The sequence below is a fragment of the Gallinula chloropus genome (assembly GCF_964237585.1).
Source record: "Gallinula chloropus genome assembly, chromosome: 15".
NCBI classification, from domain to species: Eukaryota; Metazoa; Chordata; class Aves; order Gruiformes; family Rallidae; genus Gallinula; species Gallinula chloropus.
In genome coordinates, this window is record NC_140100.1 from 8,322,133 (window position 1) to 8,339,851 (window position 17,719).

The following is a 17,719-nucleotide window of genomic DNA, read 5'->3' on the forward strand; positions in this document are numbered from 1 at the left end:
CGCAGCCCGCAGCCACAATGTCAAGAGGAGACACGTGTATGTAAGCCCCTGGCATGGCCGGAGCGGGGCCCGGGCAGGCGGGGCGGGGGGGCTCCCGGGGTGCGGTGCCTTCCCGAGCCGAGCTAGGACCCCCCACCCCGGCTGCAGGCTGTGCGCGTCCCGTTCCGTTCCCCCTTCCCCCCCCCCCTCCCCGCCCTCCCCAGGGTGTCATCGCGGGGCGGCCTGGCATGAGCACGGGTGCACGGGCTGGTGGCATGCCGAGGTCCCCGCGCTCCGCATGACGGGTGGGTGGGTGGGTGCTGCCGCCCCCCCCGGTGCTACCAACGCGTGGGGAAGAGCCCGGCGGTTGCATAAGGCTGTGTGGGGCAGGGGCTGCCGCTCAGGGGGGGCTTCAGGGCCAGGCCCCGGCGGGCTGAGCCATTTTGGAGCCGGAATTGGGGGGGTGTGGGGGGGTAGAAATCTGGTTTTTTGGGGAGAGCCGTTTGCTGAGCTGTTGCAGGGTGGGGGTGAGCAGGGGCCGAGCGTGGGGACTCGGGCAGGAGGTGTCGAGAGAGAAGTTGTATCTCTAAGGTGCTGGGATCTCCTCAGGGTGGGAGTCTCCTTCACTTCCGGGCTGGGAGGTGTTTGCTTGAGGTTGTTAAAATCAGATTTTATCAGTGGATGGCAAAAATTGTCAGCATATTCCTCACCATCCCCCGCCAAGCCTTTGCAGGGACTAAAACCTCTGACTCAGGGCTTGGGGCGCTGGCAGAGGCTGCTCCTCAGGGCAGAGGATGCTCCGCACCTTGGGGCCACAGTTCCCAGCACCACAGCTGGGCTCAGACAGGCAGAGGGAACTGGATTTTGCTTGCAGTTTCCAGAAATGCTGCAGCCCATAAATTCAGACTTGGGAAAAAACTCCTAGAGGTGCTACTCTGCCACCCCTCAAGAGCAGGTGGGGTTCAGGCAGGTGGCACTTTGTCCCTCGGGGCTGCAGGAGAGTCACGAGGCATTGTCTCCTCACACTTCAGCAGGGTCAGGGCTACCTGGCCCTATCAATGCCGTCCTTTGCCAAGTTTGCTGTGTGCATCTAGGCCGAGGGTGTAGACATCACGGTGCACGGTGCCAGGGCAGGCAGAGGTGGGCGGGCTCTGCCTGAACCACAGGCATCAGGAGCAGGGAGACCATCTCCAAGGCTTGGGTGGACTCTCCTTCTTGGACTCCTTCACAGCTGCCTTCATCTCTCCCTTTCTCCAGCACCAGGACGATGAAGTCGTACCAGAAGCTGACGACAGCAGTGCCACAGCCAGCAGCATGCTGGGTGGAGGAGGAAGGGTCTAGCCCGGCACCCACCCGCTGTGGGAAGCTGGCCCCATGGTGGGTGGGCAGTGGGCTGCTGGTGGCTGCAGTGCTGCTGAGTGCCATCACTGTCTGGGTGCTGCGGCAGGTATCGGGGGGCTGGCCCGGACCTGCGCTGCCCCCCAAATGTCTCCTGGTACCTGAAGACCACCGCTTTGACTGCTACCCAGAGCATCGTGTGGTGGTGACCCAGGAGCTCTGTGAAAGCCGTGGGTGCTGCTTCATCCAGACTCCCCCGCCGGCGGGGGGCAAGCGGGGGGTGCCCTGGTGCTTCTACCCCCCTGACTTCCCCAGCTACACCCTGGAGAGCCTCAACCAGACAGCACTGGGCATGGTGGGGCTGCTGGTGCGGAGGGAGAAGGCCTATTACCCCCGGGACATCGAGATGCTGAGGCTGGATGTGGAGTTTGAGACCAACACGCGGCTGCACATCAAGGTGAGCTCTCCACTGGCTGTCCTCCAGAGCTTGTGACCCTGCTTCTGCAGCCCAGCACCCACTGTCCCATAGGCCCCCTGCTCCAGCTGAGTCTGGAAGCCAGTTTGTTCAAGGAGTGGCTGTATGTGGCTTCAGCGAGTGTCTCCAACCCTTTGCCCTCTTGCTTTGCTGGTGTTTTAGGCACCTTTTCTCCTTTTTGCAGATCACAGATGCAGCCAACCCACGGTTTGAGGTTCCCCTCAAGGTGCCCCGGGCAATGAAGAGAGCAGAAAACCCCATCTACAGCCTGGACATCTCCCGAGACCCCTTTGGGGTGCTGCTGCGGCGCAGGGCAACAGGGACGGTGCTGTAAGAACTCAACTCCTCCACATCTCACATCTCACCCTAGGCAGGCTCCAGCACACGTCCTGGAGGATTTTCCTTGCGGAAAAACCACATTGTGGGATCTCCAGCCATTAATTGCTCTTCATCTCTATCTTTCCAGAGTCCTTACATGTGGAGATGGCAGCACGTGGCTTCCTGGCCCCACGGGTTGGCCGTGTGCTTGTTGTGGGTGTGGCAGGGCTGGGTGGGATCACCACCTCCCCAAAAAACTCCCGATAACCCAATTCCTCACCAGGTCCCACGGCAGCCAAACATTGGGCAGCTCCCCAGCACATCCCCAGTGAGGGACCCGGTGGCCTGGCAAAAAAGGCCATTGAAGGGTTGTGGCTTTGCTGGTTTCACCCTGATTTTGGGTTTCCCTGGCTGTCCATGCTATAGGGACACCCACAGCTCCAGGTTTTTTGTGGAAAAGGACTGCAGGTTGCTTTGCCACACTGCTTTCAGTCACCTCTATGGCTTTGCCCACGCTGAGCCGTTGGTGAGCACCAACAGCTGCTCCGTGTATGGCCAGGGTGGTTTGAGATGCTGTTCTTTCCTCCTCCTTCTCATTCGCTGGAGCCTGTGGCCTGTACTTGACTTGGGAGCTGCTTATCAGTGATGACAGGCTGAGAAACCTCGCTGCCTTGTCGCCTCAGTGGTTAATAATAACCTGGGTGGAAGCTTCTGGTGTCAAAGGCAAGGCTGCGCTGCCCTGGGTCGGGCTGGGTCAGGCTTGGGCTGTACCTCACATCCAGCCAGACCCAAATTTACCGCCTGAGCCAAGGTATTGGGGCTGGATACAGGGTGGGCCATGTGCTGCCATCCTGGCTCTTAGGGTGCTTCAAGAGGGAAGGAGTCAGTTGCTGGTCGGCAAATGAATCCAGATGGATCCCAGCATCCTCTCGTGACTCTCTCTCCCCCTCTGTGTCACGCTGGCAGGCTCAACACCACCGTGGCCCCTTTGATCTTCGCTGACCAGTTTCTCCAGATAGCCACCTCGCTCCCATCCAAGTTCCTCTACGGGCTGGGGGAGCACCGTGGCACCCTGCTGCACAGCCTGGACTGGAGCACCCTCACGCTGTGGGCACGTGACGTCTCTCCCACGGTACCATCTCCCCCCGTCCCCGTGGGGGTGCAGAGGGCAAGGATGGGGGGTACTGCTCTCCAATGCATTGGATGAGCTCTGGGAAAACATGGCAGGGGGAGTGGGTGGCAGCACTGGGAGAGGCAGGGGGTGGTCGAGGCTGATGGGTGGATATGTGCCAGGGAGGATTTCAGAGCCATTGCAAAATGCTCTTGGCACTCCAAGGGCCCCGGGTGTTTTCTGCTCCACCCTGTCACTAGTGCAACTGGTTGCAGTGAGGCGGGATGTTCCCCCCTCGCCCAGCACAGCTCAGTAGCAGCCCCCGAGCTGTGAGGAAGAAGCAGCTTCCCGTGGCCTTCGGTGCCAGCTCTGAAGCCATCCTCATCCTGTGCTTTGTCCCCACTGAGGGTGCCTGGTTAGGCAGTGGCAGCAGATGCAACTTGGGGTCGTTTATGGGGTGCTCTCCTGCTTCACCTGGGAGCTGCTCTCTCACCTGTCACCTCCTCTTCCCAGGAATCGTTCAACCTCTACGGCGCCCACCCCTTCTACCTGCTGATGGAGGAGGGCGGAGATGCTCACGGGGTTTTCCTCCTCAACAGCAATGCCATGGGTAGGTGTCCCAGGGGACCCTGGCTGGCTCCTGCCTGGAGGGTGACCCAGCAGGTGGGGATAGATGGGAGCTGCTGGAGCGAGTGGTTCGCAAACTTGGGGCGAGAGGAAGCCGTAAAAGGGAAAGATGTGGTTTGATGGCTCCGTTATTGAGCGTAGCCATCTGTTTCCTGGCTACAGCAAGGCTCTTTAGCAACTGCTGAGCAGTTTAACCACACGCCCAGCTGCCGAGTTGCCATCGGAAAAGCAAGTCCCTCGTGTGCAGGTCCATGCCCGTTCCCCCTCCGCCCGAAACAGCCTTGCCCCCAGGCCCGGCGGCACGGCACGGCTGGGGTGCAGCCGGGGATGCCATCTGCCGCCCGCGCTCTTCCCAGCTGTGCTCTGCCAGCTGTGGCCCTGGGATCTGCTGGTGTGTGCCAGCTGATAACGCAGCAGGTCCCGCGGGCTTCTTGCTGTTTCGGGGGTGGCACCGGCGACCACCCGCCTCTCCCAGCAGCCGCCACTTGCATCCAGCTGGGATGATGCTGTGCATGCCAGGGCTCTCATAGCTCCAGCTGCACCGGGCTTTCTTGCAGTGATGCTGCTGAGGAGGAGGAGCTCATGGGAGAGCGCAGGGGAGATGCAACTGTCCGAGCTGAAGCTCAGGGGCTCGTTTATGTGAAAAGCGCTTTCCAGGAAAGCCCTTTCTCCCCCCGGCGCTTGTACAAGCAGCTCTTGAGTCACTTAGGAGGGGATTTCGGGGGAGGATGTGAAGGAAAGCCCAGCATGTGCTTGGTTTTGAAGTGAAAGCTAGGAGAGCAGCACAGCACTGGGCTTAAAGACCAAATTTTTACCATCTTGAGCTTTCTCCCCATGTAAATTAGCGAACTCCCTGGGCTGTGATGATTCAGCCTCCAGACACCTGTTTAGCATCTGCCAAGCACAGGGCAGGGATTTCTACACTCCCCTGACAGAGGCCGAGTGCTGACTCTGGTGCTGCCTGGTTCCTGCCGCGGGGGTTGGGGTCTGGGGGGGTCTCTCCCCAGTTCTCATGGTCTTTTCTCTTTCCCCTGCCCTGCAAAGAGGTGGCCCTGCAGCCAGCTCCAGCCCTGACCTGGAGGACCATCGGGGGGGTGCTGGATTTTTACATCTTCCTGGGGCCCGATCCCAACATGGTTATCCAGCAGTATCAGCAGGTGATAGGTAAGTGCCTGAACCCCAACACAGACATCTGCAGGCACCTTGCTCACATCCCCATCCCTGTCTTAATCCTGGCCTCACTGCAGTCCCCAGTCCTTCTGTCTGGGGAGCTGTCAGTGGTCCCCAGCCACCCCATCTCCAGCACGTCATGGGTTGAGAGTTGCTTCCTTTCCTCCTTCTCTCCTTCCCCTCCCATTCATTTGAGATGCTGCTGTTGTCTTGGGACACCCCATCTGTGCTCCACCTCTCCCACTGCAGGTTTCCCAGCCATGCCACCCCTGTGGGCTCTTGGCTTCCACCTTTGCCGCTGGGGCTACGGATCCAGCAATGAGACCTGGCAGACCGTGAGAGCCATGAGGAACTACCAAATCCCCCAGGTAACCCCCCAGACCTGTGGAGAGGGGGTCTGGACTCTGTCACCCATCCCTGAGCCTCTGTCCCGCAGGATGCACAGTGGAATGACATCGATTACATGGACGGGTACCGGGACTTCACCTTTGATCCTCAGAAGTTTGCCTCCCTCCCCTCACTGGTGGAAGACCTCCACAAACACAGGCAGCACTACGTTATGATCTTGGTACTTGCCTTTCTCTCCCCCTGTCCTGTCTTTGCTGCGGAGCTGGGATGCAAGGCAGAGGCCTAAGGGATGCTCGTGGTCCCAGCTGATCATCCCCAACCCCGGGGATTTTTATCTGAGGTTGGTCCCGAGTGCTGGGCAGGCAGCTGTGAATTGCCACTGGAAATCCCCTGGTGTGGGGGCTGTGGAGACACAGGCCAGGTTCTTGTGCTGTGCTCCCAGCTGCGGCATGAGTACAGGGATGTCCCTGTCCCCCATGGGCGAAAGGATGGAGGAACCGTGGGTCAGGCTGTTTAACTCGTGGGTGCTTGGCTTGGGTGCCCCCACATCCCCATGAGGGCTGGGATCTTGTGACCCGGCAATGATCTCCCTTCTTCCCTCCACGAGGAAAGTGGGTGTGGGTTCTGCTTGCTGGGGGCAGCGGGGACGAGGGGCTCCTGGGGTGGGGGAGCTTGGGCTCCCTCCCTGTTGCAGCCCAAGCCTGGCTGTGACCTGATGTTTTCTTGCATAAGCACAAGATTTCTTCGATTTGTGTCCCCTCCTCCCCTCCCCAAAACACCCTAACGGGTGCTGGAGACTTGCAGAAGTGGCATTTTAGAGAATGTGCCTGGAAGTGTTGAAGCAAGTTTCTGTTCCCCTCGGGGGGGAAACAGCCGAATTCGTGTGGGCTCTGGCTGACCCTGTCTGGGCTGTCATCTCTGAATCACACCGACCTGGAGGGGGGAAGGGGCCACGGTCTGCTGGGAAAGGCACTGAACTAACCCTCTGCTCCATCCCCAGGATCCTGGTATCAGCAGCACCAACCCTCATGGCTCCTACTGGCCTTTCGATGAAGGGTTGAAACGGGGCTTGTTCCTCAACACCACCCAAGGGCAGCCGCTCATCGGGCAGGTGCGGGGGGAATTCCCAGCCCCGTGGGGTGGTTGTGTGATAGCAGGGTTGGGATTTCGTCCCTCGTGCTGGAGGGAAGGACAAGTGGCCAAGGAACCTCTCTGGGATGACTGCCAGAGCCTGGCTCATTCCTTGGCTTCGCGTGTCACCTCCCGGCATCTCCACCGGCCCCGGGAGCCAGCCCCTGCCCCAGCAGAGGAGCCCGTGGAAGTCATATGAGCTTCTTGGGTGCTGCCCAAGGGCGGTCATCTGATTTCTCTCCCTTCCCGTTTTTGGGGTGAGGGAAGGTTGACTGTGATGGACATGCACCTCTAGATCTGCTTCGTAGTGGTTCCCCCCCAATTTGTCCCCTCCTTTTCCAGCCATTCTCTCCCCCTGGCTCTCCCTCACTATCTACCAGGAGTGGGGTTCCTTCTAATGCAGCCTGAAAACATGGGGGAAAAAAGCATTAGCCAAAATTCCTCAAGTGAGGTGAAGTGTAGAGAAATCACAGCCCTGCCCTGGCCTGGGTGCAAGCAGAGGCAGAGTGGTTGCTCCATCAGCTGCTGCTGGAGGGATCCGCAGCATCCTGAAGCTGCTGGGTACCACAGGGGTGCTGCACACATGGCATCCAGGGCCTGAAACAGTCACCTTAGGGTTTATTTTCTGTCGTATTGACCGTTTCACCCCTGGGTCCTCCAGCACGTTCACAGCCCTGGGGCTCCCTGTCCTCCATGGTGGCCCTGCGAGCTGCCCGCCTGCTGATGATCATGTGGGATTGTGGTGTCCCCACAGGTCTGGCCTGGATTCACTGCCTTTGCTGACTTCTCCAACTCGGACACGCACCAGTGGTGGCTGGAGAACCTGCAGCGCTTCCACGCCCACGTGCCCTTTGACGGCCTCTGGATTGTAAGTCCCTCCTTGTCCCCTGAGTCCCTCCCTGCCACTAACTTGGCTTGTGCCCCATGTGTCCTGGCATGACCATCTGAACCTCAAATGCAGCTTTTCCAGGTTCATCCACTAATCCCCAAAACCTCCCCCTTGAAAGTGTCCTGTGATTTTGGTCACTTAGGACATGAACGAGCCGTCCAACTTCATGGATGGGTCTGAAGAGGGCTGCCCAGCAGGAGAGCTCGACAGCCCCCCGTACACGCCAGGTAAGGAGGAACATGAAATACCAGGCTGGGCTGGTAGGTATGGTAGGTACCACATGCTCTGAGATCGCTGGCAGCCGAGTGCTCGGGGAGAAACCCCTTTTAAGAGACGCTGTGTCTACACCCTGGATGTCTCCATCCCTACCCGTGTGTGCCAATGCCCGTGCCCAAGCCTTGCATGTGCCCTGTCAGGGTGCAGGATGGGATCATCTGTGTGGGCTTTCAGCACTGGGTTGGCAGTGATGGCTGGCTTCTGTGTGCAGGAGGGCTGGCCTAGAGCCAGCAAGCGTGGCAGGGGTGTCCGTGTCCCCTGCACCCCCCTCGCCTCCACGTGCTAACGGAGTCTCTCCCTCCTGGCAGCCGTGCTGGGTGATTCCCTCTCTGCAAAGACAGTGTGTGCCTCGGCGAAGCAGAAGGTCTCGGTGCACTACAACCTCCACAACCTCTATGGGCTGATGGAAGCTAGAGCCACAGCAAGGTACCTGGGTGTCCCACTTGCCACCAGCCTGTGGATGGGGTGGGACAAAATCTTGCTGCTCAGGGCTGTGTAGGAAAAGGATTTGAGTGTCTGACCCAAAGGGGAGATAATCTGGCTGCTCCCAGCCTCCAGGATGGAATAACTCAGTGGAGGAGGGAAGCCAGCACTGCTCTGGGAGGGATGGGTGGATGGGGCCAGTCCTGGTGCTGAGCCTTCCCTGTACCTCTCGAGCCATCCCTCTGGCACTGCAGGGCACTGCAGACCTCTCCCTCCACTTCTGAGGGACAAGGAGAACTCCTGGGAGGGCTGTGCTCACCTCCTGCCCCTGACTCTCACTGTTGTCTTCCAGTGCATTGATCCAGATCCGGGGGAAGCGTCCCTTCGTCATTTCCCGCTCCACCTTCCCCAGCCAGGGCCAGTACTCAGGGCACTGGCTGGGCGACAACCGGAGCCAGTGGAAGGACATGTATTACTCCATCCCAGGTGGGTGGCACGGGCTGCATGCAAACCCCCTCCCTAACCAGCACCCCCAGCTCTTATCGAGCTGTCTGCTTGTTCGGAGACACCTCCAAAACTCCCTGCGCCCTGCTGACCGTCCCTGCCCTCAGGGCTGCTGAGTTTCAGCCTCTTCGGCATCCCGCTGGTGGGGGCGGACATCTGCGGCTTCTCCGGCAGCGCCTCGGAGGAGCTCTGCACCCGCTGGATGCAGCTCGGTGCCTTCTACCCCTTCGCTCGCAACCACAACACCCAGAACGAGAAGGTGCCTGGTGGGAGGCATCCTGGGGGTGGGATGCAGGGGATGGGATGCGGGATGGGGATGTGGGATGGGGTGAGGGCTGTGGAATGCAGGATGAGGGGTGTGAGTGGGTGAGGGATGCCTGGTGGGGATGGGGATGGGGTGGCCACTGACTCCTCATGTCTCCCCCAGGCCCAGGACCCGACAGTGTTCAGCCCCGCGGCGAGGACGGCCATGAAGGACGTGCTGCTGACCCGCTACTCCCTCCTGCCTTTCCTCTACACCCTGTTCCACCGTGCCCACCTGCAAGGGGACACCGTCGCCCGGCCCTTGTTCTTTGAGTAAGAACATCCCTGCCTCAAGCTGGGGAGATGCTTTGGCTGGATCATGGAGAAGCAGCTGATCCAAGCGGCGTCTCCATCCTGCCGTAGGTTCCCCCAGGATGTGGCCACCTTGGGGCTGGACAGGCAGTTTCTGTGGGGCCAGTGCCTGCTGGTGACACCAGTGCTGGAGCCTGGGGTGGATTCAGTCACGGGCTACCTTCCCCGAGGCGTGTGGTACGACTTCTACACGGTGAGGAGCGTGGCAGAGCTCAGCTCAGGGCCAGGTGGTCCTTGCTCAACTGTCTCGGGACTGCGGGTGGGAAGCTAAGCCCTGCAAGCCCCAGTGAAGGAATGGGTGGGGATGGCTGCTCCCCGGCCCTACGCCTGAGACTCCTACCATGCTCCTGACCCCCTCATGCCCGTGTCTCTCACCATCTCCCCAGGGCTCCTCGGTGAACAGCAGTGGGGAGATGCTGAAGATGTCAGCTCCCCTGGATCACCTCAACCTGCACATCCGGGAAGGTGCCATCCTGCCCACCCAGGTGAGCACCTACCCATCACCTTGCTGGGGCTCTCCACAGCGTGTGTATCCTCACCAGCACTTCAGCTCCCAGATTCCCTACAGCACTCATGTCTTTGAACCCTAGAAACCAGCGACCACCAGCGAGGTGACACGAGGGAACCCCCTGCGCCTCATCGTGGCTTTGTCCTCAAGTGCCACCGCCTGGGGGGATCTGTTCTGGGATGATGGCAAGAGCCTGGACACCTTTGAACGGGGCAACTACTCCTACCTGGTGTTCAACGTCACGCAGGTGGGACACGGTGGGGAGGGCAAAGGTGGGGTGTCCTGTGGCACCTGGCCACCTTGAGCTCATGCTGTCCCCTCCCGCAGAACATCTTCACCTCCATTGTCCTCCATACCAGCACCGAGGCCACCGAGGTCACCATTGGCACAGTGAGCATCTTTGGGGTGCGGCAGCCACCCACTAAGGTCCTTCTGAACGGCCAGGAGAAGCCTTTCTCCTACCTGAAAAACCAGGTATGGCCCCATCTTGGGGTGCCCTGTCCTGGGGCTGCCTATCCTGGGGGTATCCAACCCCTTTTCCCCAGCCCTTGTCACAGGGGCTGGTGTCTGAAGACTCCAGGGGTGGCTTTTCCACTGTGGAGAAGCTGGGTAGGGAAGAGGATGCTCTGCATCCCCCCCTCCGGCTTTGAGCCGGTCTCCTGAGCATCTCCTCTCCTCCCGCAGGTTCTCACCGTGAGCGACCTCGGCCTCAGCCTCAGCCAGGGCTTCTCCCTGCGCTGGCTGTGAGCGAGGGGGCCGGGGCGTCACCCCCACCTTGCAGAGACCGGGAGCTCCCGCGGGCACAGGACGCCGCGGTGGGACCCTCACTGCTGCTGCTGCTGCTGCTGCTCCCGGCCGGCACGGCGGGGCACGGGGCGGCGCGGGGGCTCGGCCGCCGGGTGCCCGGGGGGGACGGTGTGGGGGGTGCCCGGGGGGGCAGTGTGGTGCCCTCGGTGGGCGGTGTGGGTGCCCGGGGGGGCGGTGTGGGTGTCTCCCCAGGGTCGGTGGTGTACGTGGCCCCCCGGGCGGTGTGGGTGGCCCCCTGGGGTGGGCGGTGTGAGGGGTACCCCCCCGGGCGGTGTGCGTGCCCCCCGGATGCACGGTGCGGGTGCCCGCGGTCCCTGCTGCAATAAAGGCCCGTGCAGAGCCTGTGCTGGAGCGTGGCTGCGGCGCGGGGTCGGCGGTTGCGGCGGGGGTCCCGGCTTCATCCCCCATCGCCGTCCTCCCGGTTCCAACCTCCCGGTTCGAGCTCAGCCCCGATCCAACCCCTCACCCCCAGCCCCCTGCCTGCCCTCTCCGACCCCAGAGCCCCCCGGCGCTCCTGCCGCCAGCCCCCCCCGGACCCCCCCGCACCCGCCCCGCCATCGCGCCCGCCGGACCGATAGGGGGCGGTACCGCCACCCCGCGCCTCGATCCCCCCCTCCCCGCCACCAGGCGGTGCCGTCCCGCGGGGCGGAGCCAGAGGCGTAGCAGCCCGGGGGGGGGCGGAGCGCGCCAGAGGGCTTCCGCTTCCGGGCGTTGGCGGCGGTGACGGCCCGTCGGCGGGGTCCGCGCTCGGCGGCGCCATGAACCGGGCGAAGGCGGCGGCCGTGCGGCGGCCCAGCGCCGTGCCCAAGCCCTCCGGTGAGTCCCGGGCAGGGCCCGGCGGGCGGGGGGGGGTCCGGTCGCCGCGGGCCCGCGCTGTCACGCCTGTCCCCTGTCCCCCTGCAGCGCACCCGCCGCCGGGAGACTTCATCGCGCTGGGCTCCAAGGGGCAGAGCGGCGAGGGCAAGGCCGCCGTCGCCCTGCTGAAGCCGGCGCCCCCCGGGCTGCCCTCCGAGCGGAAGCGGGACGCGGCCGCCGCCTTAGCGGGCTCGGCGGGGCTGACGGGCCTGGCCAAGCGGCCCAAGCTCTCCTCCACGCCGCCCCTCAGCGCCCTGGGACGCCTGGCAGAGGCGGCCGTGGCCGAGAAGCGAGCCATTTCGCCCTCCATCAAGGAGCCGTCCGTCATCCCGATTGAAGGTGAGACCTGGCTGTGGCGGGTGCACAGGGATGCAGATGGACCTCGGTTTGCCTTTCCCTGGGGCCTCGCGGAGTCAGAGAGCGTTAGGAGCTGGAAGGGAGCTCAGAAGACCATCTAGTTCAGCCCCCTGCCAGAGCAGGATCACCCAGACTAAATCACGTGGGAATGTGTCCAGGGGGGTTTGAATGTCTCCAGAGATGGAGACTCCACAACCTCTCTGGGCAGCCTGTCCCAGGGCTCCATCACCCTCACAGGGAAAAAGTTCTTCCTTACATTCACATGGAGCTTCCTCTGCTCCAGCTGCACCTGCTGCCCTTGTCCTGTCACTACCATCCCTGAGTAGAGCCTGGCTCTGTCCTCCTGACTCTCACCCTTTACGTTTTTATAAACATTAATGGGGTCACCCCTCAGTCTCCTCTTCTAGAAGCTGAAGCGGCCCAGCTCCCTCAGCTTCTCCTCATAAGGAAGGTGTTCCACTCCCTTCATCACATTGGTTGCCTTGCGCTGGTCTGTTTTAAGGACTTCTATGTCCTTGAGGTGAGGAGCCCAGAACTGGACAAAATGTTCCAGATGCCATCTCACCAGGGTAGAGTAGAGGGTGAGTAGGACCTCTCCTGACCTACCAACCACCCCTCTTCTAATACACCCAGGATGCCATTGGTCTTTTCGTCCATGAGAGCACATTGCTGGTCATGGTCATCCTGCTGTCCCCCAAGTCTCTCTCCCTTATGCTGCTCTCCAACAGACCAGTCCCCAACCTATACTGGTACGTGGAGTTCTTCTTAGATTGCCCTTGTTAAGTCTCATTAAACTCAGAGCAGGACCCTTTCTCCAAGTCCACACAGTACCATTTGTGTGCTGTCCTTAAGGGTTCTCCCTGCTGGATAGGGCTGGAGTCACAGTTTTGCCCCCTCTCCCCCAGCACAGGGTTGTGTTCATCCTGTCTGGTATGTTTGATGGCAGCACGTGAAAGGCCCCCTGAGGAAATCTTTTGAGTCTGGGTTGTGTTTAATTTACATGTATGTTTAGTAAGCTCTGGCTCTCAGTGTTGTTGGCTTTTTTTAAGCCTCACTCCATTCTCTGGTGGTTGATGTGTTTGTGGAGGAGTGCTCTAAAAAATAATCAAGGGGGGTTGTCAGGTGTGAAACAACTTCTAATAGCAGTTGGGAAACACCATTTCAGGGACTAAAGGTGGTCCCCACTGTGCCTTCCTGGTGAGTGGCTCTGCCAGCACCTCAGAGCAGGCTGTCTTGGGCGAGGGTGGATGCTGATGCCTGTGTGGTGACGATTGCAGTTGTCCCCACGGTGTTGCTGGATGAAATTGAGGCAGCAGAAGCAGAAGGCAACGACGACCGTATTGAAGGGGTGCTGTGTGGAGCTGTGAAGCAGCTGAAGATGAACAGAGCCAAACCTGATACCACGCTGTACCTGAGCCTCATGTACCTGGCCAAAATCAAACCCAACATCTTTGCCACCGAAGGGGTTATCGAGGTGAGGGCTGTGCCGCCTCGGGACTCGGGCTTACTGCCAGCTTGTGAGCCTAGTTGCAGTTTCTCCCAAGCCCAAGCACAACCTGTGTGTCTCTGTAGCTCCACAGCTCTGTGGCAAGCTGCTGCTATTTGTATTTCCTTTCCTAAAGCTTTTTCTGTGCCCTTCCTTGCAAGGTGACTTGATTCTTTTGTATTTAATTTATTTTTTGGGGATGATACTCCAGGCGCTGTGCAGCCTCCTCCGAAGAGATGCCTCCATCAATTTCAAAGCCAAAGGGAATAGCCTGGTGTCTGTCTTGGCCTGCAACCTCCTCATGGCGGCTTATGAAGAGGATGAGAACTGGCCAGAGATCTTTGTCAAGGTTGTTGAACCAAGGGTGCTTCTGCTGGGCTAAGGCAGTGGTGGGCAGAGTGGGTAAAGCCTGCTGGGGGTGGGAAATGTGTGTGTGTAGGGGTAGGATGGCAGCAGAGGGTTTATTCCCGCTGCAGGAGAAGGGGGTATCCAGTGGCAGGTTGCTCAGTGTGGTGAATGCAGCTGGAGGAGGCAGGGATTTGAGACTGGGCTCGTGCTCTGTTGCCACAGGAGAGAACCAGAGTCCTTGTTGGGTTTGTTTTGGAAGGGTTGGTGCCCACTAGAGCCTGGGACGTGCCAGCTTGGTCTGTTACGTGACTTACCTGCAGTACTCTGGTCTGGTTTACATCCAAGCAGTCATTATGGTAGTTTCCTACTTTGCAGCTGTATTTTGAAAAGAAATTAAAACTGGGGAAGCTCACAAAGACTCCTTTGATTAACTAGAGGAAAGAAGGGAGGTTTGAGCTTGGTTTGTGTTCTCTTCTGCAGGTTTACATTGAGGACTCCCTCGGGGAGCGCATCTGGGTGGACAGCCCTCACTGCAAGACGTTTGTGGACAACATCCAAACAGCTTTTAACACAAAGATGCCTCCTAAGAGCATGCTCTTGCACGGGGAAGTTGGACGTAGCGGAGGGGACCTTAGTGCTGGTAAGATGTTTGGGAAGCAGCAACAAAGGGGTGGGGGAAGGGTGAAGCCCGGTGAGCTTATTGACTGGTGAGTGGAGTCATACAGAGCAGACTTGGAGTTCCAGGCTTTGCTTTTCCTTTCTGTCCTGGTTTTGGTCAGGATGGAGTTAATTTCATTTGTAACAGCGGATGAATGTTGTGTTTGAGAGTAAAATGGGAGTAGTGCTGATAACACCCTGATGTTTCTAGTTGCTGTCAGACAGTCAAGGACTTTCTCAGCTCTTCATGAGAAAGGAGGGGCGAAGCCAGGACAGGTGACCCAACTGACCAAAGAGAGTATTCCACGCCAGTTACGTCCTCCCCAGGATATCGGGGGCTGACGGGAGGAAGGCCTGGGGCGGCTCCGGGACGCGCGGTTCTTGGGGGACGGTTGGGTTCTGGGACGGCTCTGGGTGGCACGGCCTGAGTTGTGTGGTTTGGTGAGAAACTGCATTGTGTATCAACAGCTTCATATATTTTTGCTTTGAAGTCCTGTTAGTATTGTTACATTGTATTTTTTCTGTTATGTTAGTAAACTATCCTTATCCCAACCCCCGGGCCTCTTAATTTCTTGATCTTGGGGTTATTTGCCCCTTCCTTTTCCTTTTCCCTTCCCTTACATCCCCCCCCCCCCCCCCCTTCCCTTTAACCTGCTCTTTTCCTTTAAGGAGCAGGCAACTGCGTGGATCTTGGCCCTCAGCTGGGTGAAACCACGACACTTTCTCTGGGGCTTTTCCATTTCTAGGGAATGATTGAGGACAGGCAGTGAAAGAGGCTTGGAGAGTGCCTGTACGTGATACAGCGTGAGGAATCACCTAGTTGAGGCCTCCTTCAGTGTTGCTGAAGGGGATCCATGGAAGAAGCTGGGCACACGAGGGCATGAGTGAGTGAGCTCTAGAAAGAGGAGCTATCTCACCAAGCGTGCTGTGTGCTCATCTCTCTTAGGGAGCAGCCCACACCCTTCCATGACGGAGGAGGAAGACAGCCAGAGTGAGCTGCTGATTGCAGAGGAGAAGATGAGCCCGGAGCAGGAGGGCCAGCTCATGCCCAGGTACAGTCTCTGTTCCTCTCCAAATGTAGATCTGTCTGCACTCAGCACAGTGATGCTGCAGCAGGGAGCTCCCTCTCAGCACTAGCTGTCCTGCAGCACTCACAGGGAGATGCTGGGCATCAGATAAATCTGGTTCCAGGAGAAAAGAGTAGATTTGGTTTCTTTTGTAATCTGTACCACAAAGAAAGAAGGGCTGCTGATCTCTGGGGACAGCAAAGTGTGACCACACAGGCTTGTGTGGAAGTCAGTACAGTGCAGTTTGTGTGGCCCAGGTATGATGACCTCGCTGAGAGCGTGGAGGAGTATGTCCTGGACATGCTGCGGGACCAACTCAACCGGCGCCAGCCGATGGACAACGTCTCCAGGAACCTCCTTCGACTGCTGACAGCAACCTGTGGCTATAAAGAGGTGCGGCAGATGGCTGTGCAGAGGCTGGAGATGTGGCTGCAGAATCCAAAGGTAAGGGTAGAAGCTCTTGAAGCGTGGCTCTTCTGGACCTGGTCTGGGATCCAGCCAGGAGGGCTGCCAGCTGCGATTCTGATCTGTGATGGCAAGTAGCTGTAGCCTTTCTGTTCTTCCTCTGCAGTTGACCAAGCCAGCTCAGGACTTGCTGATGTCAGTCTGTATGAACTGCAACACCCACAGCACAGAGGACATGGAAGTTATCTCCAACCTGATCAAAATTCGCCTTAAACCAAAAGTCCTTCTCAACCACTACATGCTGTGTGTCAGGTGAGTGAGTGAGTTTGTGATAGGAGGAGAAAGCACTCTGGAAAATGTGTCCAGGGCTTTGATGGTCTCAGTCTTTCTGCATAGGAGTTTCAAATGCCAGCTTGGACCATGGGCTGTCCTGTATCACATTTAAATGAATTTCATTGGCCTGGAAGTTTTTCAGTAAACCTTTGGTATCGCCAGACACATGTGGTGCTCCATTCTCATCGCTTTTGTTTGTGAAATACTTCAAAAAGAAATTGAAGCAGTGGCTCTTAGCTGCAGTGAAACCTCAGCAATGAAACCTCAGCTCTGAAACCTGTGGTCTTCCCTTGCAGAGAGCTGCTGAATGCCCACAGGGAAAACCTGGGCACCACAATTAAGTTTGTGATTTTCAACGAACTGTCGAATGCGAGAAATCCCAACAACATGCAGATCCTGTACACTGTGCTTCAGCACAGCTCAGAGCAAGCTCCAAAGGTAGGTGTAGCATCTTCCTTGCTTGACAGTGATCCCAGAACCCCACCTGAGAGATCTGGTTGAATTGAGGCTCACATGAAAACGTCACAGACAGCTGTGTGATCTGTATCATGCTGCTTTGAAATTATCACACTTGTTAGAAAATACCCTTGCACATTTATTCCTGACTCCCACGTTCTGAGCGGCCAACCTTGTGGTAATGAAGTTTCGTGAGAGAATCACAAGGTTGGAAAAGACCTTTAAGATCATCAAGTCCAACCATTCCCATCCTATGCTAAACCATATCCCTAAGTACTTCATCTGCCCTTTATTAAAACACATCCAGGGAAGGTGACTCAGCCACCTCCCATAGAAACGTTGCTGTGTCTGCATGGGGGTCTGAAGGACTGGCATGCCACCAGGCATGCCTCTATCCAGCCTTGTTTCCTTCTGTCTTTTTTCATTTTGTGGATGCAGATAAAATTACTGTACACTGAAAGCTTTCTCTCTCTCTCTATGGCCTCAGTACCTAGCAATGGTGTTCCAGGATCTGCTGACTACGAAGGACGATTATCTGCGGGCTTCACGGGCTCTGCTGCGGGAGATCATCAAACAGACAAAACATGAGATCAACTTCCAGGCCTTCTGCCTGGGCCTTATGCAGGAGCGGAAGGAGGCCCAGTATGCAGAAATGGAATTCAAGGTACCACTTTGGCCCCAGTGCTGCTGGGTGCTCCAGTGCTGTGCTGGGCTCCTCTGTAGCTGTTTTTTTCTGGCTGTTCTTTCTTTTGCTCTTTATCATCTGAGTGAGTCAGCATTTGTGTGTGTCTGCACAGCAGTGCTCCCATATCCAATCCAAACATCCAGGATTGTCTTTTTTTGAGGATGAATGCTTTTCCAGAGGCAGCTTTGGGTGTTGCTGATTCAACTCACTTTTATTTTTAAGGAGCGGTTTGTCATCCACATAACTGATCTGCTGGCTGTCTCCATGATGCTCGGTATTACAGCCCAGGTGAAGGAGGCTGGAATTGCTTGGGACAAAGGAGAGAAAAAGAGTAAGCAGAACAACTTGGGTTCCCTCTGAAAATGGGCAGCTTGGCAGATCTCTCCCCTGATGTTGGGAGAATGTTGCAGCTAGGGTTAGGAAGGGGTGTAAGCCTCCATTCTGTAACCACGGGGGTGTTTGCTGTCATCCGGTGTTGAGAGATGTGGCATGGTGGCTGGGTGCTTCTTGGAGCTATGGAAGGAGGGGCTGAGAAGCTGGGGAAAGGGAAT

At 58.2% G+C, this 17,719-nt stretch overlaps 2 protein-coding genes across 2 annotated transcripts in view; both read left to right on the top strand.

The window, feature by feature from the left end:
• Window positions 1-10,861, top strand: LOC311197352 (lysosomal alpha-glucosidase-like). The gene is made up of 20 exons (XM_084271103.1): window positions 1-36; window positions 1,237-1,774; window positions 1,977-2,122; window positions 3,077-3,242; window positions 3,735-3,831; window positions 4,893-5,012; window positions 5,268-5,386; window positions 5,455-5,586; window positions 6,367-6,477; window positions 7,252-7,365; window positions 7,529-7,613; window positions 7,971-8,088; window positions 8,438-8,571; window positions 8,697-8,848; window positions 9,017-9,165; window positions 9,256-9,397; window positions 9,591-9,689; window positions 9,795-9,959; window positions 10,040-10,186; window positions 10,397-10,861. The coding sequence occupies exons 2-20, from the start codon at window positions 1,247-1,249 to the stop codon at window positions 10,457-10,459; spliced, it is 2,787 nt and encodes a 928-aa protein (XP_084127229.1). The 5' UTR covers window positions 1-36; window positions 1,237-1,246; the 3' UTR covers window positions 10,460-10,861.
• A 416-nt stretch (window positions 10,862-11,277) lies between these two features.
• INTS1 (integrator complex subunit 1) overlaps window positions 11,278-17,719 on the top strand; it is a gene marked incomplete at its 5' end in the record, with an annotated part of 30,839 nt that continues 24,397 nt past the window's right edge. The window contains 11 exons of the mRNA XM_084271104.1: window positions 11,278-11,335; window positions 11,423-11,713; window positions 13,009-13,205; window positions 13,429-13,566; window positions 14,046-14,205; window positions 15,169-15,274; window positions 15,547-15,733; window positions 15,861-16,006; window positions 16,324-16,465; window positions 16,971-17,147; window positions 17,391-17,499. Of these exons, the coding sequence (XP_084127230.1) occupies window positions 11,278-11,335; window positions 11,423-11,713; window positions 13,009-13,205; window positions 13,429-13,566; window positions 14,046-14,205; window positions 15,169-15,274; window positions 15,547-15,733; window positions 15,861-16,006; window positions 16,324-16,465; window positions 16,971-17,147; window positions 17,391-17,499 (1,711 nt within the window). The remainder of the gene's footprint in view (window positions 11,336-11,422; window positions 11,714-13,008; window positions 13,206-13,428; window positions 13,567-14,045; window positions 14,206-15,168; window positions 15,275-15,546; window positions 15,734-15,860; window positions 16,007-16,323; window positions 16,466-16,970; window positions 17,148-17,390; window positions 17,500-17,719) is intronic.